The sequence below is a fragment of the Nycticebus coucang genome, chromosome 9 (genome assembly GCF_027406575.1).
Source record: "Nycticebus coucang isolate mNycCou1 chromosome 9, mNycCou1.pri, whole genome shotgun sequence".
In the NCBI taxonomy this organism is placed as follows: Eukaryota; Metazoa; Chordata; class Mammalia; order Primates; family Lorisidae; genus Nycticebus; species Nycticebus coucang.
In genome coordinates this window covers 9,255,554-9,279,850 of record NC_069788.1, presented here as the reverse complement: position 1 = coordinate 9,279,850, position 24,297 = coordinate 9,255,554, and the positions used below count along the sequence as shown (strand labels likewise).

The 24,297-nt window shown below is 39.8% G+C and overlaps 2 protein-coding genes and 1 long non-coding RNA gene across 6 annotated transcripts in view; 2 read left to right on the top strand and 1 right to left on the bottom strand.

The window, feature by feature from the left end:
* Positions 1-21,123, top strand: part of LOC128594231 (uncharacterized) — a 68,364-nt gene extending 47,241 nt beyond the window's left edge. The window contains exon 3 of the long non-coding RNA XR_008382516.1: positions 21,040-21,123. This is a non-coding gene — a long non-coding RNA (uncharacterized LOC128594231). The remainder of the gene's footprint in view (positions 1-21,039) is intronic.
* FILIP1 (filamin A interacting protein 1) overlaps positions 1-24,297 on the bottom strand; it is a 321,390-nt gene that overhangs the window by 38,942 nt on the left and 258,151 nt on the right. For all 4 annotated transcript variants that reach the window (XM_053602836.1, XM_053602833.1, XM_053602834.1 and 1 more), the window contains one exon: positions 21,020-21,198. In XM_053602836.1, coding sequence (XP_053458811.1) covers positions 21,020-21,198 — 179 coding nt within the window. The remainder of the gene's footprint in view (positions 1-21,019; positions 21,199-24,297) is intronic.
* LOC128594228 (40S ribosomal protein S6-like) lies at positions 5,497-6,314 on the top strand. The gene has a single exon (XM_053602846.1). The coding sequence runs from the start codon at positions 5,533-5,535 to the stop codon at positions 6,280-6,282; it is 750 nt and encodes a 249-aa protein (XP_053458821.1). The 5' UTR covers positions 5,497-5,532; the 3' UTR covers positions 6,283-6,314.

Sequence of the window (24,297 nt, the reverse complement as noted above, 5' to 3'; positions counted from 1 at the left end):
GAAAAAACTGCCATGCACACAAACAAAAATGGGTGAACACGTTCAGCCACATAGCATTGTTTACACAAAGTTTTCAAAATCTTCTATCACCTTCAAATTAGTTTTGTCCTTTCTTTTTTGCTCTTCTTTTCTTTTTCCCCCTTGTTTTCTTTATTCCTTCCTTCTTCCTGAGTGATATAAATCTAGTCAAAAAGCCATTAGGTAAATTAAAGTCCAGCACAATTTTTTTCTAACCCATATGCATAGAATACATCTGTCACTTTTGCTATGAAATTCCATTTCGATTACATATAAAAGCGTCATGCTAGAGAAATTAATCAAATTAACTTTAAGGTCACTAGGATTAAATGTTTGCAAAGCATTTGTAAGTCCTCATATATCTTTTATCTTACCTAAATATAAGTCATTATGTTATGGCCTAGGGAAGAGTAGGAAGAAAAAACTGTGTTGAGATCACTGCTTTCCTACAGCCCTGATGTTCAATCATGACTTTTGCTTTAGAATACGTCTTAACTTTTCGTTAGCCTGAAGTGAGTGTAATAATTTCTGCATGTTTCAAGGTCACAGTACTGAATAAATGTGATTTGATTAAAGAGTTATATTCAAAGTTTGCAACTTAGTGTAATAGTTACATAAGGAATATTCATGGGCGAAGGTAAAATTACAGATACTAACCAACTAGCTAGTTGTTTTGGTTTTCGTCATTGTTTTGTTTAGCTATTTTAATGTGGTTGGGAAAGCTGAAATTGAGGGGAAGAGGCATCTTGGTGATTGACAGATATAGAGTGAATGTGGGCTTGGAAGGTGACTGAGGAATGATGTGTAACCCCTCTGGTTTCAGTTCACTCAGCTATCTACCACAGATGTGGATTTTAACTTGTGGGGCTATTATGAGAATTAAATGAAATAATGTAAGCCAGGCCACAGAGGGAATACACAATGGGCCACAATAAATAATAATGGAATGATGCACAGTTTATTCCCTTTGATGATGGTAGGCACTTGGCAAAAGTAAACATTTGTGGTCTAATTTTATCACAGGCAATATAAAGCCATTTGAAGAAAAGGGAAGAACAGGTCAAGGCTAGTTAAATAGTCAAGTTACATTGTGGGTTCAAACGAGTTAGAATTCCAAGGAGGCATAGATTACGTTCAAACCACATTAAATCAATATTTACGGACGAATGATAATAGCAAGAGGAATTATTTTATTACCTTTAAAAATTAAAAAAAAAACCCATGAATGTTAATCACAGTCATGTTTTTTTCCCTCCTTGTTTAATACCACTTGAATGGTGGTATTAATACCACCTTTCAAATTAATTTAAAACCTCACTATCAAGACTCATTCAAAATGGCCGTACTTATTAATAACTACCACTCCCTGGCTAAATGATATTACTTGTTGGAAGCCTCTTGGAACCTAGAGAAGATGTTTATTTACATGCTTATTTATTACATTTTTCATTTCATATATTTAGGGGATACATCCAGTTTTGTTACATGGATATATTGTACAGTGAAGTATGGGTTTTTAGTGAAAACCATCATGCAAATAGTATACATGGTACCCAATAGGTAATTTTTCATCCCTCATCCTCCTCCCACCTCCCACTGTTTGGAGTCTCCAATATCTACTATGCCACTCTGTATGACCATGCATATGTACCACTTAGTGCCCACTTACAAGTGAGAACATGAAGTATTTTATTTTTCATTCCTAAATTACTTTACTTTGGATAATAGCTTGCAGTTTCATCTAAATTGCTGCAAAAACCCTTATTTCATTCATCTTTATGGCCGAGTACTATTCCATGGTGTATATGTACACCACATTTTCTTTATCCAAAGAGCAATTGATAAACATCAGATTGATTCCATATCTTTCCTATTGTGAATAATGCTATAATAAACATATAAGTGCAGGTATCTTTTTGATATAATGACTTATTTCCCTTTGGGTAGATACCCAGCAGTGGGATTACTGGATCAAATGATAGATCTATTTTTCGCTGTTTGAGAAATCTTCATACTGTTTCCCATAGAGGTTATGCTAATTTACATTCCCATAAACTGTAAAACCATTTCCTCTTCTCTGCATCTGTACCAACATCTATTGTTTTTTGTCTTTTAAATAATGGCTATTCTGACTAGAGTAAGATTGTTAACTTATTGTAGCTTTAATTTGCATTTCTCTGATTAGTGATGTGAAGTATTTATTCATATGTTTGTTGGCCATTTGAATATCTTCTTTTAAAAAAATGTTTGTTCCTGTCATTTACCTACTTTTTAATGGGGTTATTTGTTTTTTTCTTGTTAAGTTGTTTGAGTTCCTTATAGATTATAGATAATAGTTTTTTTGCCAGATGTAGAGTTGCAAGTATTTTTTTCCATTTGAATATTTCTTTTGCTGTGCAAAAGCTTTTTAAGTAAGTTCCATTGTCTATTTTTGTTTTTGTTGTGTTGCATTTGCTTTCAAGGTCTTAGTCATAAATTCTTTGCCTAGCCTGATATCCAGAAGTTTCTTTTATTTTTCTTTGAGAATTTTTATAGTTTTTTACCTCTTACATTTGAGTCTTTAATTCATCTTGAGTTAATTTTTGTATATGGTAAGAGATGGGGATCCAGTTTTATCCTTCTATATATGGCAATCCAATTTTCCCAGCACCATTTATTGAATATAGGGTGTCCTTTTCTCAGGGTATGTTTTCATCTGCTTCATGGAAGATCAGTTGGTTATAGGTATATGGCTTTTCTGGGTTCTCTATTCTGTTCTTTTGATCTATGTGTCTGTTTTTATACCAGTACCATGCTGGTTTAGGTACTATAGCCTTGTAGTGTAATTTGAAGTCAGGTAATATAATGCTTTGAACAAAGTCAGCTTTGTTCTTTTTGTTTAGGATTGCTTTGGTTTATTTGGGCTCTTTTTTGGCTCCATATGAATTATAGGATTGTTTTTCCTAATTATATGAAAAATTACAATGATATTTTGATAGGAATTGCATTTAATTTATAGATTGCGTTGAGTAATATAGTCATTCAGAGTATTGATTCTGCCAATCCATGAGCATGGGATGTTTTTCTATGTGTGTCATCTGTGATTTATTTTGTCAGTGTTTTTGTAGTTTTCCGTGTACAGATCTTTTACCTTGTTGGTTAAAGATATTCTTGAGTATTTTAATTAATTAATGTATTTATTTTTGCAGCTATTGTAAATGGGATTGAATTCTTGATTTGATCCTCAGCTTGGTTGTTACTTATGTTTAAAATGCTATTGATTTTTGTATATTGATTTTGTAACCTGAGACTTTACTGAATTCATTTATCAAATCTAAGAGTCTTTTGGTGAAGTCTTTAGGCTTTTCTGGGTATAACAATTACACCATCAGCAAACAGATTATTTGACTTCCTCTTTTCCAATTTAGATGCCCTTTATTTTTTCTCTTGCCTAATTGCTTTGCTAGGACTTCCAGTACTACACTGAATAGAAGTGGTGAAGGTGGGCATCTCTATGCCCACAAACAGAAAACTTATGGGAAATGCACAAATTCTTGTAAACATACAATTTCTCAAACATGAATCAGGAAGAACTAGAAATCTTGAACAGGCCAATGAGTATAGGAGTTACAAATATACAACTTACATACAATTTGCACTTACAAATAGAGACTATTACAATAAGTCCCCGAGTTACAAACATGTGACTGATGTACGACTTAAACTTATGAATGGAGACTATTATAGGTAATAGGTAAATTTACCTATTCCAACATACATACAAATTCAACGTAAGTACAAACGTACAGAACCTATCTCGTTTGTAACCTGGGGACTGTCTGTAATGAGATTGAATCAGTAATAAACAATCTCCCAATAACCACCCCCAGGACCAGACAGATTTATAACCAAATTCTAACAGATGTACAAAGAAGAACTGCTGCTAATCCTACTGAAACTGTTCCAAAAGATTGAGAAGGAAAGAATCCTCCTTAACTCATTTTATGAAGCCAGTATCACCTGATACCAAAGCCAGGAAAGGATCCAACAAAAAAGATAACCACAGACCAATATCCATGATGATCACAGATCCAAAAATGCTCAGCAAAATACTAGCAAACTAAATCCAACAGCACATCAAAAAGCATTTTGGCCCAGTGGGTTTTATTCCAAGCATGCAGGATGGTTCAACATATACAGATCAATAAATATGATAGACTCATATGGTTATCTTAAGAGATGCAGAAAAGCATTTAATAAAATTTAGAATCCCTTCATGATAACCTCAACAAATTAGGCATAAAAGAAACACATCATAATAAAAAACCCTGTAGGATATCCTATAGAATTCTCTCACTATTAGATCCTAAAGGGTAGAGACCACATCTTTCTGTGTCTTTCCAGGAAGTATCTTGTATTCACTCATTCAACAAATACTTAATTGCTTGCTCACCAAGGACCAAAAGTTGTCTCAGGCACTGGTGGCTAATTTTTTTTACATGAATCATATACAACCAGATGGGAGGTTTTCCTCTCTTAAACTCTTTAGCATGTATTAACCGAAATGTGTACTGCAATGCAGTGTGATGCACATGGAAAGTATTGTTATTGTGGGTCCCTACAGCAAGTATGGGTGGGGATCTTCTAAAAGAAATCATAGCTTTTTTAATTACTGGATCCCAGAGACAGACTATCCAGGCTCTTATCATCCTTTAAGCATCCGGTTGCCACTGAGCATTATGACTTGACCAAATGACTCTTAAAGTCTTCTTATAATTGTTCCTATTCAGATTGATCAGGAAAAGAAGAAGTAAAGAGGACACGATTCCTGGACGTTCATGAGAAGGATCTAGTTTAGCATATGGCAAGCTGGAAGTTTCTCAGTGTGTGGGTGATCCCTGGGCTTGCCAATTCAATGTGCTTTCATCTCAGGAGGCACTTCTTACAGTAGAGGAAGTTGTGCTCTAGAACTTCAAATAGTGGCTGCAACTGGGGGGTGGGGCTGGAGCGCGCAGGCAGGAAGGACATGGTGGGACACCCTAGAAGAACTGCACCTGCATTTCTTGGTTGCGGAAGGAGGTCTTGGGGTGGGGTGGGCGGGTACTTTTGGATCTCACCCTGGAGGCTTGGAAATGGTATATCAAATGTGACCAATAGTTCTGCCTACAATGATGATTCCTCTTGGGAGAGTGAGATAGTGTAAAACTTCTAGTATGTTATAGATTCCAGAACTCAGACAAATCTGAGAGCTGAACAAATCAGAACGAACCAGAGGGAGGAGTGACAGTGTAGATACGTGGATGAAGGAAGTAAGAATACTGTCTGGATTAGAACATGGGACTGGTGACATTGAAATAAATGACCAAAAAAAGGCAGAATAGAGCATTCTTCCCACACTGGAAGGGGAGCACTCAGAGTCCACCATTTCCTGTTTTCTTTACAATTCAGATCAGATGAATGTGCTTCCTTAAGCATTTAAGGATAAAATAAATAGCTCTTTTCTGTGGCGCCTGGGAGGCGTTCAGATACTTCAGGATGAAGCTGAATATCTCCTTCCCAGCCACTGGCTGCCAGAAACTCATTGAAGTGGACGATGAACGCAAACTTCGTACTTTCTATGAGAAGCGAATGGCCACAGAAGTTGCTGCTGACGCACTGGGTGAAGAATGGAAGGGTTATGTGGTCCGAATCAGTGGTGGAAATGACAAGCAAGGTTTCCCCATGAAGCAGGGTGTCTTGACCCATGGCCGCGTCCGCCTGCTGCTGAGTAAGGGGCATTCCTGTTATAGACCAAGGAGAACTGGAGAAAGGAAGCGCAAATCTGTTCGGGGTTGCATTGTGGATGCCAATCTGAGTGTTCTCAACTTGGTTATTGTAAAAAAAGGAGAGAAGGATATCCCTGGACTGACTGACACTACTGTACCTCGGCATCTGGGGCCTAAAAGAGCTAGCAGAATCCGCAAACTTTTCAATCTGTCTAAAGAAGATGATGTTCGCCAATATGTTGTGAGAAAGCCCTTAAACAAAGAAGGTAAGAAACCTAGGACCAAAGCACCCAAGATTCAGCGTCTTGTAACTCCACGTGTCTTACAACATAAACGCCGGCGCATTGCTCTGAAGAAACAGCGTACTAAGAAAAATAAGGAAGAGGCTGCAGAATATGCTAAACTTTTGGCCAAGAGAATGAAGGAGGCCAAAGAAAAGCGCCAGGAACAGATTGCCAAGAGATGCAGGCTGTCCTCTCTGAGAGCATCCACTTCTAAGTCTGAATCCAGTCAAAAATAAGGATTGTTTTTGAGTAACAAATAAATGAGTTCTTATCTTTAAAAAAAAAAAAAAAGGATAAAATAAATAAAAGTAACTGTCAGTGAACTCTTATAGGATATGAGGAGCTATGCAGAAAATATAAAGAAAATCCGTAAGGCACAGCACTTCTTAACTTCAGAGGAACGAGCTAAGACTAAGTAAAGTTGATCTCTAGTTTGTTTGCAGTTGAAGCTCACATTCAGCCCCTCAATATTATTTGAATTGTTTCTTGGCTAAAAGTTCACATCTAAAAGCTGAGTATGTTATGCATTGAGCATGAAAGACTCAACCTTTGATTAATCTTTTCTGTTCAAACATTTCACCACCATGAAGTACTTTCCAAACACAAGCATTCTTGGAAAAATTGTGCACACACAGTCGAAGCCAGAGAGGGGCAACCTCCAACACCAAGCACCACCTTCAAGTCCCAGCTATCTCTCTGGAATCCAGGATTTGTAATGATAACCTGAGTACCTTCTTCCATCCTGGGAAAAAAGTAAAACTATAAAAGTAATGTAATTATTCACTGTGGTGCTAAGAGACAACACATTTTTATGGCACTTCCTTTCTTAACTCTTTCTTGGTGTATGAATTTGTGTGTAAACAGCATTTACCTGGTATTTATGGTGAAGAGAATGGCTGCCAGCACGGAGCAGCATGGCCCTGAGGGTTTCATTCCAGAAGTATACTCTCCCTTCTTACTTTTCAATATTCGATGTTGTCTGCAATGCTGAAATAACCTACCAGCTCAATTAAAAACTCAATCCAACTACTTTGGAATTTGGGGAACAAAAACTCCCATTCAATTGTTGGAAGTTGTCATTTTTAATCTAATTTCTTTCATAATCTGGGTTCATTTATTCTCTCTGGAATTTATACATCTCACTAACACTTTAGTTCATCAAGAAAAAAACCTACAAGAGACTTTGGTTTGGTATTTTCTGACATAAAGAATGCTTGTCAGAATTGATCAATTGCTTGGGAATACAAATGCCTGGATTACAAGTGAAGTATCAATGTATTGATAAACTAGCAAGGATTTTAAAACTCTGTCACTACAAAGCACTACTATTCACTGAATGTTTGTCACTTGGGTAGATTCTGGGGCTGTAATTATTGACTGAAAATGTATCTGTTAAAGAGGTATTCTAGCTGATTCTAACTGGACAGCTTATTATCTCCTAATGGTCTTCACGGTGTATTTCTTAAAACTTCTCATCTGCTCTGGTTCCTAAATACTGTCTAATTTACAGTGAAAAACAGGCATGAATTTACATTTGTATACAGACATCACTCGCAATCAACTGTTTTATCCAGAAATTATAAAGTAAAACTGTATTAAACTTTCTAAATAAATAAATTTGTATCTATTCTCCACTAAATAATACACAATTACTTCTGTGAAAAATATATACATTTAAGGCCGGGTACGGTGGCTCACACCTATAATCTTAGCACTCTGGGAGACTGAGAAGGCACATTTTCTGAGCTCATGGTTTCAAGACCAGCCCAAGCAAGAGCAACACCCGGTCTCTAAAAATAGCCGGGTGTCGTAACAGCTGCCTATAGTCACAGCTACTTAGGAGGCTGAGGCAAGAGAATCACTTGAGCCCAAGAGTTTGAGGTTGCTGTGAGCTATGACGCCAAGACACTCTCAGGAGTCCTCAAACTACGGCCTGCGGGCCACATGAGGCGGTGTGATTGTATTAGTTCCTGTTTTGTTTTGTCTTTACTTCAAAATAAGATACGTGCAGTGTGCATAGGAATTTGTTCATAGTTTTTTTTTAAACTATAGTTCAGCCCTCCAACAGTCTGAGGGACAGTGAACTGGCCCCCTGTTTAAAAAGTTTGAGGACCTCTGCAGGGCTATAGCGAAGCCACGGCACTCTACTGAGGGCGACAAAGTGAGACTCTGTCTCAAAAAAAAAACAAAAAACCTATAGATTTAAATCTTTTAGTTTGGTAGACTATTAGGTACAGCCCTTCCGAGTATTCTTTTTCCTCAAGTAAAGCAGTTTGTTTTATGCAGCTGTTAGGAAAAAAAATTATTATTCTCCACATTATTCTAATAAGCCAATCCAAGTTGTTTTTAATCTTATCTACTTTTCAAGATATAAAATGTGTCCTGTCACTTCTTTTTAATTTATTCATTTCAATATACACAGTTATAGAAACACAGCAGTAAACTTATGACCTCAGCAAAATTACTTCCTAAGGGTGATGCTTATAGTTATCACATATTTTACTTCTTATAGAATTTTATGTGACTGAAAATCATAACATTGCCTTTTTTTATAGAAAGTAAGACATTAGTTTCCAGCTATAAATTTCATGGTTATAGTATTCTCCTCAAATATAATTTTATTACATAGAATTTATCTGTCCTTTGGAAACTGAAAAAGTAAATGCTAAATTTTCCTCTGAGACAAACCACAACTGTTACATGACTTCTTCTCCTGAAGTGCTAGAAACCAGATTAGGCCAGAGGAAAGAACCCTGACTAAAATATGGTCAGTTGTTCCCCGCATTTACAAATAAATTATCTGTACTACAGATAAAAATTATTATAGTAATAGCCATTACTGAGGGGCAAAACTTTTTCCCACTGATTTGGAGTGTCATCTTTAAGATACCATACTATAAAGTATTTCCAGAAATCCTCAGCTCCATAGATCTGTCTATTCATGTACAATACTACACTATTTTACAAACTGTAGCTTAAAAATTATTTTTTGTTTTTAGTAGAAAAACTTTGTTTATACTACTTTTTAAAACTTCGCCTATTCTTTGCAATAAACATTGGGAAATTAAAAAGAAAATTGACCTTTTTTTTTTTTATACATAAAACGAATATCCCTTCATTTAGTCTCCACACTTTAAAAAAAGCATTTTTAGGATCACATTACATTTGGTATTTTTACTAGGATCATGTTAAATTTGTGGAATAATATAAGGATAGTTAATATCTTTTTTTTTTTTTTGTAGAGACAGAGTTTCACTTTATTGCCCTCGGTAGAGTGCCGTGGCCTCACACAGCTCACAGCAACCTCCAACTCCTGGGCTTAAGCGATTCTCTTGCCTCAGCCTCCCGAGCAGCTGGGACTACAGGCGCCTGCCACAACGCCCGGCTATTTTTTGGTTGCAGTTTGGCCGGGGCCGGGTTTGAACCCACCACCCTCGGTACATGGGGCCGGTGCCCTACCGACTAAGCCACAGGCGCCGCCCCAGGATAGTTAATATCTTTATGATGTGGCGTCCTTTAGTTGTAGAGTAATTACCATAAGGATTATGGTAATCCTTTTCATTAGTCTCGGTCTTTTAGTTTTTATTTATTTATTTTTTTTTAGACAGAGTCTCATGTGGTGTCCTAGGTAGAGTGCCATGGTATAATAGCTCACAGCAACCTAAAACACTTGGGTTCAAGAGATTCCAAGTGCCTCAGCCTCTGAAGTAGCTGAGACACACTGGCGGCCACCACAACTCCAGGCTAGATTTTCTATTTTTACTAGAAATGGGGCCTCGCTCTTATCAGGCTGGTCTCAAACTCCTGAGCCCAAGCAATCCACTTGCTTCCATCTCCCAGATCACTAGGATTTTAGGTGTGAGCCATGGTTGCCCAGCCTGGTCTCAGTCTTTTTGTCTCTAGGCAACATTTAAAATATTTCTTGCAACATTTAAAATATTTCTTTAGGTAGATCTTTTACATTCTTAAGTTTAAGATATCTCATATTTAATATAGTTTTATTAGTTTGTCCTTTGGAAATAAGAAAACTGTTGATTTTTGAATATTGATTCCATGTAGTTTTGTACTTTACCACCTGACTTTATCGAATCCTCTGATTGCAGTAGGTTTTCGGTTTTCCTGCATCTATGATGCAATTAAATACAAAAACAAATGCCTCCCAAACAATAGAAGAGTTTGCTTTTCCAGTACTTTGTGTTGTTCTCAAAATGTCTTAGTTTGATAAAATGTAAAAGTGAGTTAGTGACACTTGCATAGTTTTTCCTCTAAGTGTCTAATACACAGGTGAGCAGGAGAAGTGATCACTTTCAAAAGGTATCATAGGCTGTGCTTTGGGGGTGGGGCTTTATAGTGATCTCGGGATCATAAAACTCTGTGTGATGGTCACTAGGTTATCCTTATTCTGTTGAAGAAAAAAACCAAGAATCAGAGAGGTTAAATAACCCACCCAAAGACGTAGAACAGTAAGTGGCAGAGTCAGGATTTGAATTCAGAGGTATCTGGCTGCAACTGAAATGCGGAGACTAACAAGACCACTGTGTCCAGGTTACAGATTTTGAGGAGCTCTGGCACCAACTAGCTAGATACAGGGGTCCTCAAACTGCGGCCCCCAGGCCACATGAGGCAGTGTGATTGTATTTGTTCCGTTTTGTTTTTTTACTTCAAAATAAGATATGTGCAGTGTGCATAGGAATTTGTTCATAGTTTTTTTTTTTGTTTTTTTTTTTTAAAGAAAACTATAGTCCGGCCCTCCAACGGTCTGAGGGACAGTGAACTGGCCCCCTGTTTAAAAAGTTTGAGGGCACCTGAGCTAGACCAATTTAGGGAAGAAACTGACTGTAGTCAAAGAGGTTACATTTAGCTCAGATGATCCTCTGAAGGTCACAAGGTATTTGTACTCTAGAATCAGCCACAATGCCACATTATTTCTCCTTAGCACATACATGGATCATTTTGCTGGTGATGGTGGTATTAATTACAAACTTCAAACTTACGTGTGCAAGACATAGAATTACCTTCATTATTCTGTATATCTCTTTTCATTTCTATTACTGGCTCCCATTCCATAGGTGACAGAAACTTTGTCTTCCTTAATTCTGGGGAAGCTCATCCCACCCGATTTTCTCTCAGTAGGCTTGAAGACTTTTTAGTCAAATTAGGATTTCCTGAATTAATTCTGGGGCTTCAAGACCTCATTTCCGGAGTCAGGACTAAGTGCTGGGACCATAAGGAAGGAGATAAGAGGTCACCTGGTCATCATCCTTCCATCCTGGCACCTTCTGAGATGTACGCTGTGGTCTCTGATCTCAGCTGTCGCTCTGCTCAGGCTGCTGTCCAAGTCATGGACAGTTCTGCCCGCTGGTCCAGCCCTGCCTCAGCTATTCCCACAGCCTGCCAGGGACGTGGGAAAAACAAAGAGATTCTATTAAAGTTGCAGAAACTGAGGCCGTATCAAGGTCTCTCCAGCAGAAGATATCAGATGCCATTTTTGCTCTATTTCTCCTGAATTCTTGAAGGGAGACCCACAAGTCTTGTCATTCCCTGTGCTATGGACTAAATGGCGCACACACCCCACCATACACTGAAGCCCTAAGCCCCAGTGTGTTTGGAGATAGGGATTTAAAGAGGTAATTAAGATTAAAGAAGGTCTTAAGAGTGGTCCCAATCTGTTAGGACTGATGACTTCATAGGAAGAAGTGCATGTGCCCCCAGAGAAAGGCTACGCAAGCATAGGAAGAGAAGGCTGCCATCTGCAAGCCGAAGGCACCCCCAGAACCCAAACTTCCAGCCCCTAGAACTGTGAGAAAATAAATTTCTATTGTTTAAGCTGCACGGTCTATGGTAGTTTGTTATGACAGACTGAGCTAACTTATATACCCCTGGATTCCACCTGGGAGTTCCTTCAGTCCCAAATTCCCGACACTAAGTCTATCTCGGGATTATATGACCCACCATCTCTGCTCCCCATGGCCTCTGGGGAACAGAGCCTTTTCTTCTGGACTCTCCCTTCCCCCAGCACAGACTTCCCTTCTCTGAAAGGACGCTTCTGTTATCTCAGAGAAGCACCTTCTCTAAAAGGGGAAAAAAGGGGAATGATGAACAAAACTTGGATTCACTTGATCACATGCTCTTTCTACTGCTAGACCCAGATCCTTGCTTCTGAGATCCAGAAGACAAGATACTGACCTCTCTCCTTCAGTTGTGACAAATTTCCACTGAGGGAGTGGTCGCTCTAGGGGGGCTGCTCAAATGGGGACAGGCCACAGAGTATTAGAAAATGCTAGGTAACAAAGATTCAATTCTTGTCACGATCAGTAAATTTTTATAACTGAGCATGGACAAATGATGATGTCAAAGCTATAACAACTGTGTACTTCTATAACTGGACCACTTAGTCTCTGAGGTTGTACTCAAGATAATAGGAGTTCTTAGAAAGAACACCCCCAAAAGTGAATTAATATAGAAAACTGTCTTCTCAGCCAACCAGGCCCAGAAAGAACTGAGTATTGTTCATTGTTGTTTAGCATACACCTATGGTTCTAGTAATACAACAACAATACTTGTGAGCCAATGCTCATCACCCCTCACAAATAACTGTCCATTGTAACCCTATTCCTATAATGTGGATTTATTCTGTCTTAGAATTTCTATGTGCTGGTGGTTGTTTTTGTGTGTGTGTGTGTTGTTTTTTTTTCCCCTAGGCTCCCTTTGTCTTTCGTTCTCTCTGTTTTATACACCTCAAGAATGTCTCAGTGGTCTAATTGGTCACCATTAACCAGGGCACAAGATTTGGCAGGGTTCTTATGATGGGCCACTGCATAGGCCCCACTCTCCTTGACATCCAGACTTCCAAAGGTTGCACAATAGCCACTTGAGAGACAAAACAGCTCAAGCCACGCGTGCTACAGACCTGGGCCTGTCTCGTTCCCAACTGCCCACCTCTGAAGGTACTTGAGTTTGAGGCCTCTGCAACTTTTGTCCAGGACAGCTGCCAACTTGCTGGTCTAATGTGTTGTAACCAGCATTTACTGGGTCACGAGGCAGCTAAGTGAAAAGAGCTCCTCTATTTCTCTTAGTAAGAAGAGGCCTCTTCAATGAACCAGGAACTTGGAGTTTCAAGGAATAGCTGTTAACATTTTGAAAACGTTTTGAAAGAAATCAGCTTTCTCAATGAATTGTTCATATCTAGAGAACATCCTGCCAACCTGTCTCCCCTTACTGGGTTCTCTTTATTTCTAATATTTGATTCCAATGCCATCTTTCAGGCTCACGTCTCTTAGGGCTTTTCTAGAATAAAGAGCTCAAACACCAGGATTGAGGCATTCTTACAGGGCTTGTTGAAATTATATACAGTAAAGTGTGTTTCTGCCCATTTTCTCTCAAGTCTTTTCTTTCTTTCACCACTTTTACTCTCATTGCCAGTTTTCTTTATTATCTCACTCCTTTGTACAGTATCCTTAGGCCACTGACTGGGACTGGTGCAAGTTCAATTGTTGTGGATATAAAAGCTTAAATATATTGAATCTAATCAATTAAAACTCTCAGCTTGGTTCAGCCCTAAGATCCAGAAAACATCTTCACCATTCTTATCTATAGTAAAATGCAACCATAACTGATGCTTAGGTTTAAATATAACCTAACAGGCTCTGAGGTTTTGAGGTACAGAGTCACCCAGGCAGCTGCGGCACTGCAAGACCCTAAATCATCAAATATGACTTAACTGGATTTTATAGTACATTTTAAACATTTTTCAGGAAAGAAAAATGCACTTTCTAAGTATTTCCTATAGCGGTAAAAGTAAACTATATCATAATCCTTCATCAGAAAATTTTGTTCATCAGATAACTCATTTTCCTACACATCTTAATAAAAGTTGTATCACTAAGACTCTAGCCTAAAAAGTCTTTAATCAGAGGCTGTTAGCTCATTGACCTTGAGAATCAGAGTCCTATGAAGTTTGGAGAAAAGATCACACCTGCCCCGGACCCAGTATTTTTTAACAGGTGGGATGTGGTGAAATGAAACTCAGAGGCATTTTTAACCTAGGAGATGCCTGGAAAGATGAGCGACATGCTCACAGATCCTCAGTGGACACGTTCGTCCTCTTCTAGCTTCCCAGGGTTACCTTTTTGAGTTGCTGTGATTGTCTGTTCCCTTCAGGTAAGATGTATAACATCACTTCCTTTACACTCTGTCCCCCCAAACCCCAAAACTTAAACTGGAGCTGCGTCCTAGTGATAGCACAACGTCAACTCAGCCTCCTTTATAGTAATTACGTTTTCCAGTAGGAAGTAGGGTGTATGTATTTCAAAGAAGAATTAGAAGGTGGAGTTTGATGCTGCATTATTTCAGAAACTACAAAACATATCCCAGCTTGGTTATTGGGCCTCTGAATTCTAATCCCTCTCCTTTCAGAAAAACTGTTCCCAGAAATTTTCTTGGTCTGAAAGATACTGACAGTAGTTGGTATATCTCACAACCAAATTCAATTCAGGTCTATGAATTTGAAACCTACTTTTTTTTAAAAACTATCCCAACTTTATTTTTATTTTATTTTATTTTTGAGACAGAGCTTCAAGCTGTCACCCTGGGTAGAGTGCCATGGTGTCACAGCTCACAGCAACCTCAAACTCCTGGGCTTAAGTGATTCTCCTGCCTCAGCCTCCCAAGTAGCTGGGACTACAGGCGCCTGCCACAATGCTTGGCTATTTTTTGGTTGCAGCTGTCATTGTTGTTTGGTGGGCCCGGGCTGGATTCAAACCTGCCAGCTCAGGTGTATGTGGCTGGCACCTTAGCAGCTTGAGCCACAGGCACCGAGCCTATGAATTTAAATCTTAAACCACAGTTCAAGTCACTGGCCAACTTTGCAAATCACCTTTCATCCTCGGTGCAGAGGGCTTCACTTTCATAAGTGCACAAGCGTTCACTTTAAACAGAAGGTAATAAGTTGAAAGTAAAAAAGTTGTTTGTACTGAAAATAACCCCATTCAAACCCTGATTCTGCCAAGTAATTATTGGCAAATGACTTTGGGGAAGGAACTTGAAGGAACTTAACCTGTCTGCTCCTCTATCTGCTGAATAGAGATAATAATTATACATCTGCTAGCTTTATACGGACTGAACGATATGTGTTCAGCTTATCAGGGGGTCAGTAAGAGCTAACTACGCTCAGCACGGGGAAGCCCCAGCTGTGTCCTGCTGACACGTTTCACCTAGTGGCTACTTTCTGCTTGATGAGACTTGAGCATTTATACAACATCAGCAACCTTTTTCTACAGAGTGCTTTATTTAGGTTTTCTGAGCTACCAGTGAGAAAAGTCAATAGAAACGTAAAGAGATTGTGCCAGGGAACCAGACATGAATCTTTCTCCATAAAGAAAATCAAGAATATTTTTGAGGTTACCAGTCCACCAGAGCAAGCTTATAAGATTAGTGCATTCTGACTGGTCATTCCCTCGCATAGGCAAGTATAATAGTGCAGACTGTCCAGTGGACCACCAGGCAAATGCCTGACCCCCTGCACATTGATTTGAAGGAATAACACCAAAATGAGCCCGGAAAGCTTCCCCTTTCTTCAAGCTGCTGTTTCTACAGTCTCTGCTTCACAGGTTAAGAGATTTCTCTGGAGAGGCTGATTTGCACTTTAAAAAAAATGAACTTATACTTGGAAGGCTTGCTGCAATATTATATGATGATGTAATTATTTGTGTAGTCCCAGCTGAGCCTATAAAATCCAAAGGCTTTAAAATCTATATCTGCCATGATAGGTTTAGACAGCACTCCCCATATCTCTCTCTCTTACACACATGCACCCCTCTTCCCCTCAAATATTTCTTTAAGTTCCAGACCACTTTTTGATGTAACTGTGTTCTCTCTATTTTGACATTCTTGGAACAGCCCTAGTGAAGTTTAAGATTAAAATCACAAGGCTTAAAGTTCAGACAGGGAATAAAGTATGAACTTTGAAGGTGATCTCATGAGCTCAGAATTATGCCTTTAAAGGTCAAGTTGCTTTGAAATATGGACCAAACCAAATACGGTGTTTAGACAAGGGAGGTTTTATTATCTAATCTTAATTAATGCAATGAAAGAAATTATCATCTTTATTATTAACAATGCTAATTGAGCCGATATATTTTTTTCATGCCATTTTCTTTTGAATTTGGGACTGTGACTATTTTTAAAAATAGATATGTTGTAAATGAGAATGATAAATTACAATCACAGTCTGCTGACTTAGAATAAAGGAAACCCAGAACATATATTGCCCATTTTAGATACTTAATTTATAGAATTTTTCTACAAAATAAATTTAACCACCTCATGAAAAGTGAAAAATAATTTCTATAGTTTTTACACTTGTAGGGGCTAGGTTAGTGGCAATAACAAGGGGATGAGTTGGGGGCGGCTTTATGTAGTTCCTCCATAAATATCATCGGTCCCCTATCACAACTACCCCAAATAGGATGCAAGCCAAGTAAAACAGTATGTACGTTATTCAAACTCACTTCAAAACAAGTCCCCCGGCTGCTTCTTCCAACAGACTGCTGTCTGGAAGCCTCTACCTTAAAAGTCTGGAGGCACTGTTTGTGCTTATACCTTCATGACAACCATCATTCTGCCTTTTAAATTTTTGTGTCACAGTTTGGACATCAGAGCATTGAGGTAGGGAGCCTACACACAAAAAATAAAACATAAAACAAGCCATTTTGCAGAAAGTATTCCTTTATACAAAAGTGCTAGATGGGCTGCTCTGCATGATCTTCTTTGAGCTATGAAATTGGGACTCAGTGTCTCCACCTGTAAAAAAATGAGGGCCTTGAAAGGGCAGTCTCAGAAATGTTTCGGAATGCTCAGAGCCTCATCCCGGCTTCCTGGCTTCATCAAATACCTGCCTCTGGATGTCTTATCTGCACCTGCTATTGACTGTGTATGTGTATTGAGTGCCTTATTACCAGCAGTCCCCCAGTTACAAACATCTACCCATGCTCGACTCCCACTTACCAACAGGGCTGTTACGGGTAAACGTACCTGTTTCATTTGTTTCAATGTACCTGTTCCATACCAATTCAACTTAAGAACAAGCCTACAGAACCTGTCTGGTTTGTTACCTGGGGACTGTTTCTTTAACCATTTTTCTCTGGAGGAAGGTAAATGACGCTTCCAGAGCAAGTCAGGTGTGGAGAATGCAGCTCAGGTGCTGGGGGCAGCAAGCCAGCCCTGGCTGCCCAGGCCGGGCCTTACTCCCCCAGCCTGGCAGTAAGCAGCCTTGGGGGGGTGGGGGGGAGATACTCGTCTTTACTCCAGCTCATGGGGAATCAGAGGGAAGTGTTTCTGAAAGAAAGTTCTCGGCTCAGTTTTTGCTCACAAAAGGGACTTTTCGGGGGTGGTGCCTGTGGCTCAAAGGAGTAGGGCGCCAGTGGGTTCAAACCCAGCCCCAGCCAAAAACTGCAAAAAAAAAAAAAAAGGACTTTTCAGGGAACGGGGAAGGGAGTGCAAAACAAGAAGCCAACACTGAGGTGAAGATATTGACTAGTTTGATGTAAGCATTCCTAATTGTATATAAAATCAATCAGCACATTGTACCCCATAAACCAAGGCATCAATGTATACATGATCTATGTGTTTATGACAATTTTAAAAAAGTCAAAAAAAAAAAAAAGCCAACAGAGACCTTGGGACCTCTCGGAGAAGATTCCCCCAGCGCCCACACGGGCCGGCTCCTCGCTGGCCGCGCCCACCTGTCCCCGCGGGCGCTGTGACCGCGCTGTCCCCGGGGAGCGTCCAGCCCGGCCGAGCCACCGAGAGGCAGCGGCCACGGCCCGCAGGCCCAGTCGGGAGGGCGCCACAGACTCGCCGCGGGAAAGTTAGCCTCGGGTCAGCCCCTTCCAGCTCCCATAAGTAGATCTAATTATGACCGCTTAGTTCAAAAAGAGGATTTAATCCAAAGCAGATTTAGCGGGGCAGTTTCCAAAGGGCTGCAGGAATCTGAAGCTTGACCTTTGAAAAATCCTGAAGACTTCACTGCCCCAGGAATTCAGGGAGCCAGTCACCGTGGACGCCTCCGATGGCAGAGAAATTTAGAGACGCCAACTTAACATTATCAGGGCGTTAGTGGGGATGTTTAATTTAAAATAAAGTGTCTGTCTCAGCGTGCCTGTGGTGTGCGCACTGGTGGTCAGGGTATTGAGCTAAGAAAAAACATTGACACTTAAAAAAATGTTTACCTATTGAAGTGTAACCTGTTCCATCAAAAACTGTTTTAAGTTATTTTAAAACCATAAAGTGGCTTGAAAATTAAGCAAGAGTCAAAGGTCTCTTAGTGAATTCTTATCTACACTTGATCTTGGCCGAAAGGGCAAAAGGAACGTGATGTCTTATCTAAAACCTGAAAATTTGGTGACATATCCTGGTGGTGTTGATTAAAGAATCAAAAGCACGTTAAGATAATTAAAAAAAAACTATCTTGATTTTTAAAACTTTCTACATAGCTCTTTACTCAGGAGAAGCTTTTTATTTTTTTATTTCAGATTAGTATGAGGGGACAAATAATGAGGTGACATTGTTTGTATTTCTAAGGTAAACAACGCTAATTAAGTTGTAGCGGACACCCTGGGGGTGTGCTGTGCATGGGGGGTGAGAACTCACCAATGCCCCCTCCCGTCTCCCTTTCTTGCCTCCCTCCCTACTTGAATATGTGGGTGTGTAGTTGTTTTTCTATTGGTTTCATATTAGCATTGAGTACATTAACTTTAGAAAGAGGGAGGGTATTGGAATTGCTCACCTTGTGACCAACGTGAACTGAGTAAATAGACGCACGCGTGGCACAGGCTCCCTGTGGAGAGACTGTAAGAGCACTCTGAACTGTAGCCCTGCCCATGGTATGTTATTATTTCTTTCTTTTTTTTTCTTTTTTTTTTTTGAGACAGAGTCTCTGGGTCACACTTAGTAGAGTGCCACAGTGTCATAGCTCACAACAACCTCAAACTCTTGGGCTTCCCAAGATTCTCTTGCCTCAGCCTCCCAAGTAGCTGGGACTATATGCCCCCGCCACAACACCCGGCTATTTTCTGTTGCAGTTGTCTTCGTTGTTTAGCCAGGCCCAGGCCAGGCTCGAACCTGCCAGCTTTGGTGTATGTGGCTGGCGCCATAACCACTGTGCTATGGGCACCAAGCCCATATATTATTATTTCAATGATTCTCATAGAACCCAAAACTTAGGAAAACAAAAGAGAAAGAAAAAGAAATAGCCTAGATAAAAGTCTACATCAAGTTGCTACTTTTCCACCTGACCACAGTCCAACACAGGACACCTAACCAGATGCATGTTACAGGCAAAGTCATGCACCACATGATGACATTTTCACCAACAAAGGACCACGAGATTAGACTGCATTTTTATTGTACTTTTGATATGTTCAACTATGTTTAGATACACAAATAACTATGTTACAATTACCTACAGTGTTCAGTAAGTGACATGCTGTACAGGTTTGCCTAGGAGCAATAGGCCATCCCTTAAAGCCTAGGGGTGTAGCAGGCTATGCCACCTAGGTTTGTGTAAACATGCACTATAATGTTTGCACAAGGACAAAAACACCTACTGACAAATTCCTCAGAACATATCCCAGTTGTTAAGTAATGCAGAACTACGTATGTCCTTCATACTGTTTAGAACCCGGTTTGAAATATCTGTAGCTTGAGGTTAGGAAGTTCTTTGAGGAGGAAGGATTTATTCTCACTGGTTACCCCAAAATACCAAATCAGGTCATCTTTTTGTTCAAACCTGAAGATGGTAAACTTCAGCTTATAGGAACTTCAGCATAAAGAAACCATCAGTTAGAGACATACCCCACACGTGACACTTCAGCCATTGTTGTCCCTTCCATTTCTCCTTCCTCAAGGGATGTCCCAAGTCCAAAAATAAGTAAACAAGATCAATAATTTTTCAAAACGTTTAACACAGACCTGTTCTGTTTCATGATTTTATTTAGCCTTTTATTGAGATAAAAGGTAGGATGTAAACTAATGTGAGAGAACATGTCTCTGTAAGGAAATACATAATAAAGTTGGGTAGCCTTTCCCTAGGGGCTGTCAATTTGCAAGCCCTAAACACAAAAGCAGACATGCTTGGTAATGCAAAGCATCTGGATTCAAAGTCATTGGTTTCAAAGACTGGAATTCACACACATAGCCATTCAGCTAAAAGAAAGGGAAGGAGAGAGGAATTTTAAAGATACTGTGGAAAAGACTAAATACTGCGGGAAAGACTAAATACTGCAGAAGAGTTAACTACAAAGCTTTTCAATCTGAGGTCTCTGCTTCAAATGTGACAATCTCTGGTCTTAGCAAATTAAATACCTACAATAAACACCAAGGCTCAATATGCTCGTTTTTCGTTGGTTTAATTCGATGGGTTATTTTTTTCCACTAGGTTTTGAGAGTTATGCAACCTTCAGAAAGCTAAGCAGGTGGTTCTGTTCTTTAGGTAATCTATAATCAACCAAATATTAAGATTTTCTACACTGGTATTAAGAAGTAATACTATTCATTTAGAATGGTTAAAACTTAAAAGTTTGCCTTCCTAAAGACAAACTTTGGATTTCAACCCCGAAGAGAAAAACTAGATTATTTCAAGTAGGAGGCAATAGGTAGAGAGGCTTTTTACATGTAGGTGCTTTACTGTAGGTTTCTACTTCAAGTTCAAATAGAAGCTCCTTGGGTTTCTTTCGAGCTTGGAGATTTTAGGGTTTTTAACATCCGTGTAGGAATCCGGCACCCTACTCACCTGCACTCCCAGACATATTCGTGGAATAATCTCAGGGGCAGTTTGTCTCACTCTGTATGGTCACAAACCACTTAGAAACCAGAATTAAGCCCTGGACACCTGTCTGTGGTTCCCTTGGACAGGAGAACGATCCCTGATGGGAGGGACAGACTGGGAAGGGCTGGTGGCACCCGGGCGCGCCTTACCTCTCCCGCTCCTGCTCCAGCAGGTTGGTGAAGTCATCGCTCTTGCTCATGTAGTCCGTGTGCTTGTGCTTCTCAGTCTCCAGCTCGTACACGGTGCGCCTATGACACTTCTCCGCCAGCAGCAGCTGCTCCAGCATGCGCCGGTAGGTTTCCTTCTGTTTTTCCTCAAGTCTGTCCAGCTGAATGAGCAAAAGGGTGGGAAAGAGCTTGATATTTTATTCCATTTGCATATGATTCTAAATAATCATGTTTGCGTTGTTCTGGTAATTTATTGCCTGAAGGAGAGAACAGTGAGACTGGGTTTCACTGCCATTTCCCCTTCCCCATCATTTTCTCCTATGCCAATTGGCTTTATAAACTAGCCATAATCATGCCACCGTCACTGGTGGTCTTCCAGCATTTTTTTGTTTGTTTTGTAAATTTCTAGTATGGTTCTTAAATTTTCAGGAGAACAAACTCTTTCACAGTTCTAATGAGATAGTAAAGGCCCTTATTCAGAAAGAAAGAAAATAATATCCCTCCTGATCTCAGAAAAATGAAGATCTCAGCACATACATATACCAAACTTCTTCCCTGGGAAATAATTATCCTTTTCTTAGAACTTACAGTTATGTGTATTTCTAGGAAATGTATATGGAGCATCTAAAGTCCTCTTTTTTCATGAAATGCTAAATATAGGAAGGATTAAAAAACTTACACAAAATACATATCTTTAAAAGAGGTCTTAGCAAATGTTACATGATTTTCTTGTGTCTTTTCCCCTAGCCAGCTATAAAGATTTTCAAGGGGTCATGTCTTGATAATCTTTTTAGTCCCTAGTACCTAGCACAGGGCCTGGAACAAAGTAGATGTTCAGTAAATGCCTGTTAAATGAACCAAATCTTACATTCCTGATATTTTCCTAGCCTGCTCGCTACCCTAACTCTCCCGTCTGGACTCTAGTCAGGGCTTCTCAACTTTGGCACTGCTGAAGCAGGTAATCCTTTGCTGGGGGCATGCTGTGCCCTGAGGATGTTTACAGCATCCCCAGCCTAGATGCTGCTAGTAGCACCATCTTCAGTTGTGACAATCAAACTACTCCAAATTGCCGAATGTCCCCTCAAAGGAAAACCATCACCACCGCAGTTGAGAACTACTGATCCAGGTGAAACCTACATATTTAAAATATACTCTCAGTTTCACAATCAACTCCCCCAAACCCAGGGGTTAGTTCCACACGGTCTCAGCATCGGAGCAGTTCCCCACCATGGTCTATGTTTGCTCTTCAATCATAAAGAGGATTGAGGCTCCCTGTATAATTGCATTATGTGTTCGTTGTGAATGGATCATTTCTGAGGCCAAAGATAAAAGAGGAATTGCTCCCATTATCCTTGGTATCTTCTTCCCAGATCTCTTTGTTTAGAGGCAGGTGACCAGAGACTGGTGGAGATGCCCAAGTTACCTGGTAGCTAAGACTATCTGAGATCATCAGGAATTGGCAAATTTTATTTTTTGTCCTATGATAAATTTTTGTAGTCTTAAAGGGACAAACTATCCAAGAAGTTTTCCTATTGGTATAACTCACTACTACAAAATATTCTCCCCTAAGAACTCCCAATTTTTACAAGCTTGCTTTTCACCATATTTTATAGAACTTATCAAGCATTGCTGAAACATAATCACCATCAAAAATGTAGGAAAAGCAACAAAAATAGGACTCTCCATCCTTTGGAAGGTATGTGAAGATCAACTTCTGCCTGTTTCTTCACACTTTCCCCCCTTTCTTCCTAACAAAGGAGAGATGACTTATTTGAAGGGCATATTCAGATTGGGAACTGGAAATGTACAGCTCAGCTTTTTAATCTCTTAATTTTTATTCTGCCTGTCATACGATGACACATTGTGCTCTGAAGGCTCAAACTCTTCTCCGGGATTTCTCCATACATTCAAAGACGTCTGGAGGGAAAGTGGTGGCATTATTAATTGGATGGTTGACTGAGAAATCCAAAGTGTCACTGCATGTGTATGAGGAGGAAAAAAAACACCACATGGAAGAAACATCAAGTGTTGTGGGGCAGCCCGGGCAGTAGGTAGACCTTAGCCTTCATGCTTTCTGTCCATGTGGGTATTTGAAACTGGTTGTTCACAGTAGCTATGGCCCCGGGCTAGGCCACTGTAGTAGGTTGGGGGGTTCTCTGTGGGTAACGTTCACATCATTCACACTAGCACAACTTGACCCCCAAAGTAACTACATTATCAAGAAGGCAGTCTTTTCATCTCTTAATGCTTAAGTGACTAAGATATTGGTGTGTGTGGTATGTTTTTTAGACAGAATTGCAGATCCAGGCTTTAAACCGAGGAGGCAGTAAATTCTTCTGCTGTAAAGCATTAGCGTGTGAGGACCTAGCTTTTGATTTTAAATCTTGGATATCAAGAACTAATGTAAGTAGCAATAGGTCATCTCTGCCAGCTGCTGTTTCTTATGTCTGGAACTGTATTAAACTCCTGGGAGAGAGCTGAAGTAACCTATCTTCTTGGCTCTGTGCGGCTTGTCCAGAGATTCCGAAGACCACCTCCCATAACTAAGAATTTTCTAGCTTCATTAATCATATGTGCACCAGGCTTCTGGATTTTAGGATCCATGCTGTGGCTGAGAACACCGGAATGGCTTTTCTGTTAGTTCTTTCTTTTTTTTTGGAGACAGTCTCACTATGTCACCCTGGGTAGAGTGCTGTGGAATAACAGCTCACAGTAACCTCAAACTCTTGGGCCCAGGTGATTCTCTTGTCTCAGCCTTCCAAGTAGCTGGGACCAGGTGCTCACCACAATACCTGGCTATTTTTTTTGTTGTTGTAGTTGTCATTGTTGTTTAGCAGGCCCAGTGTATGTGGCTGGCACCCTACCCACTGTGCTATGGGCTCTGAGCCACGGAATGGCTTTTCTTAATGAATAGTGAAAGTGGATTGGGCACCTATTACTTTGGAAATATAGATCTACTTGAACAGAGGTGGAAGGAAAGTTGAATGATACCGTCGTAACATCAAAGGCCAAAACTTTACTAAGGAAGGGGTGTACTTGGTCTTAAGCTAATGAATCAGGCTGGTGGAGAAGTTCAAGAACCTGAGAAGACATTTCAGCACATTTTAGATAAAAGGATCATGGTTTAGGAGGTGGTTTTAGTGCTGTTGTCCGCAAGGAAGAGATAAATCTACTTATGAGAAAATATGAAGTCTTAAAGACCAAATTGGATTTACACAGAAGGGAAATGGATCTAAGTGCTCTCAAAAATAGGGCTTAAG

Coding starts and splice junctions, on each gene's coding strand:
- LOC128594228 (XM_053602846.1), top strand. CDS start 5,533: ATGAAGCTGAATATCTCCTTCCCAGCCACTGGCTGCCAGAAACTCATT.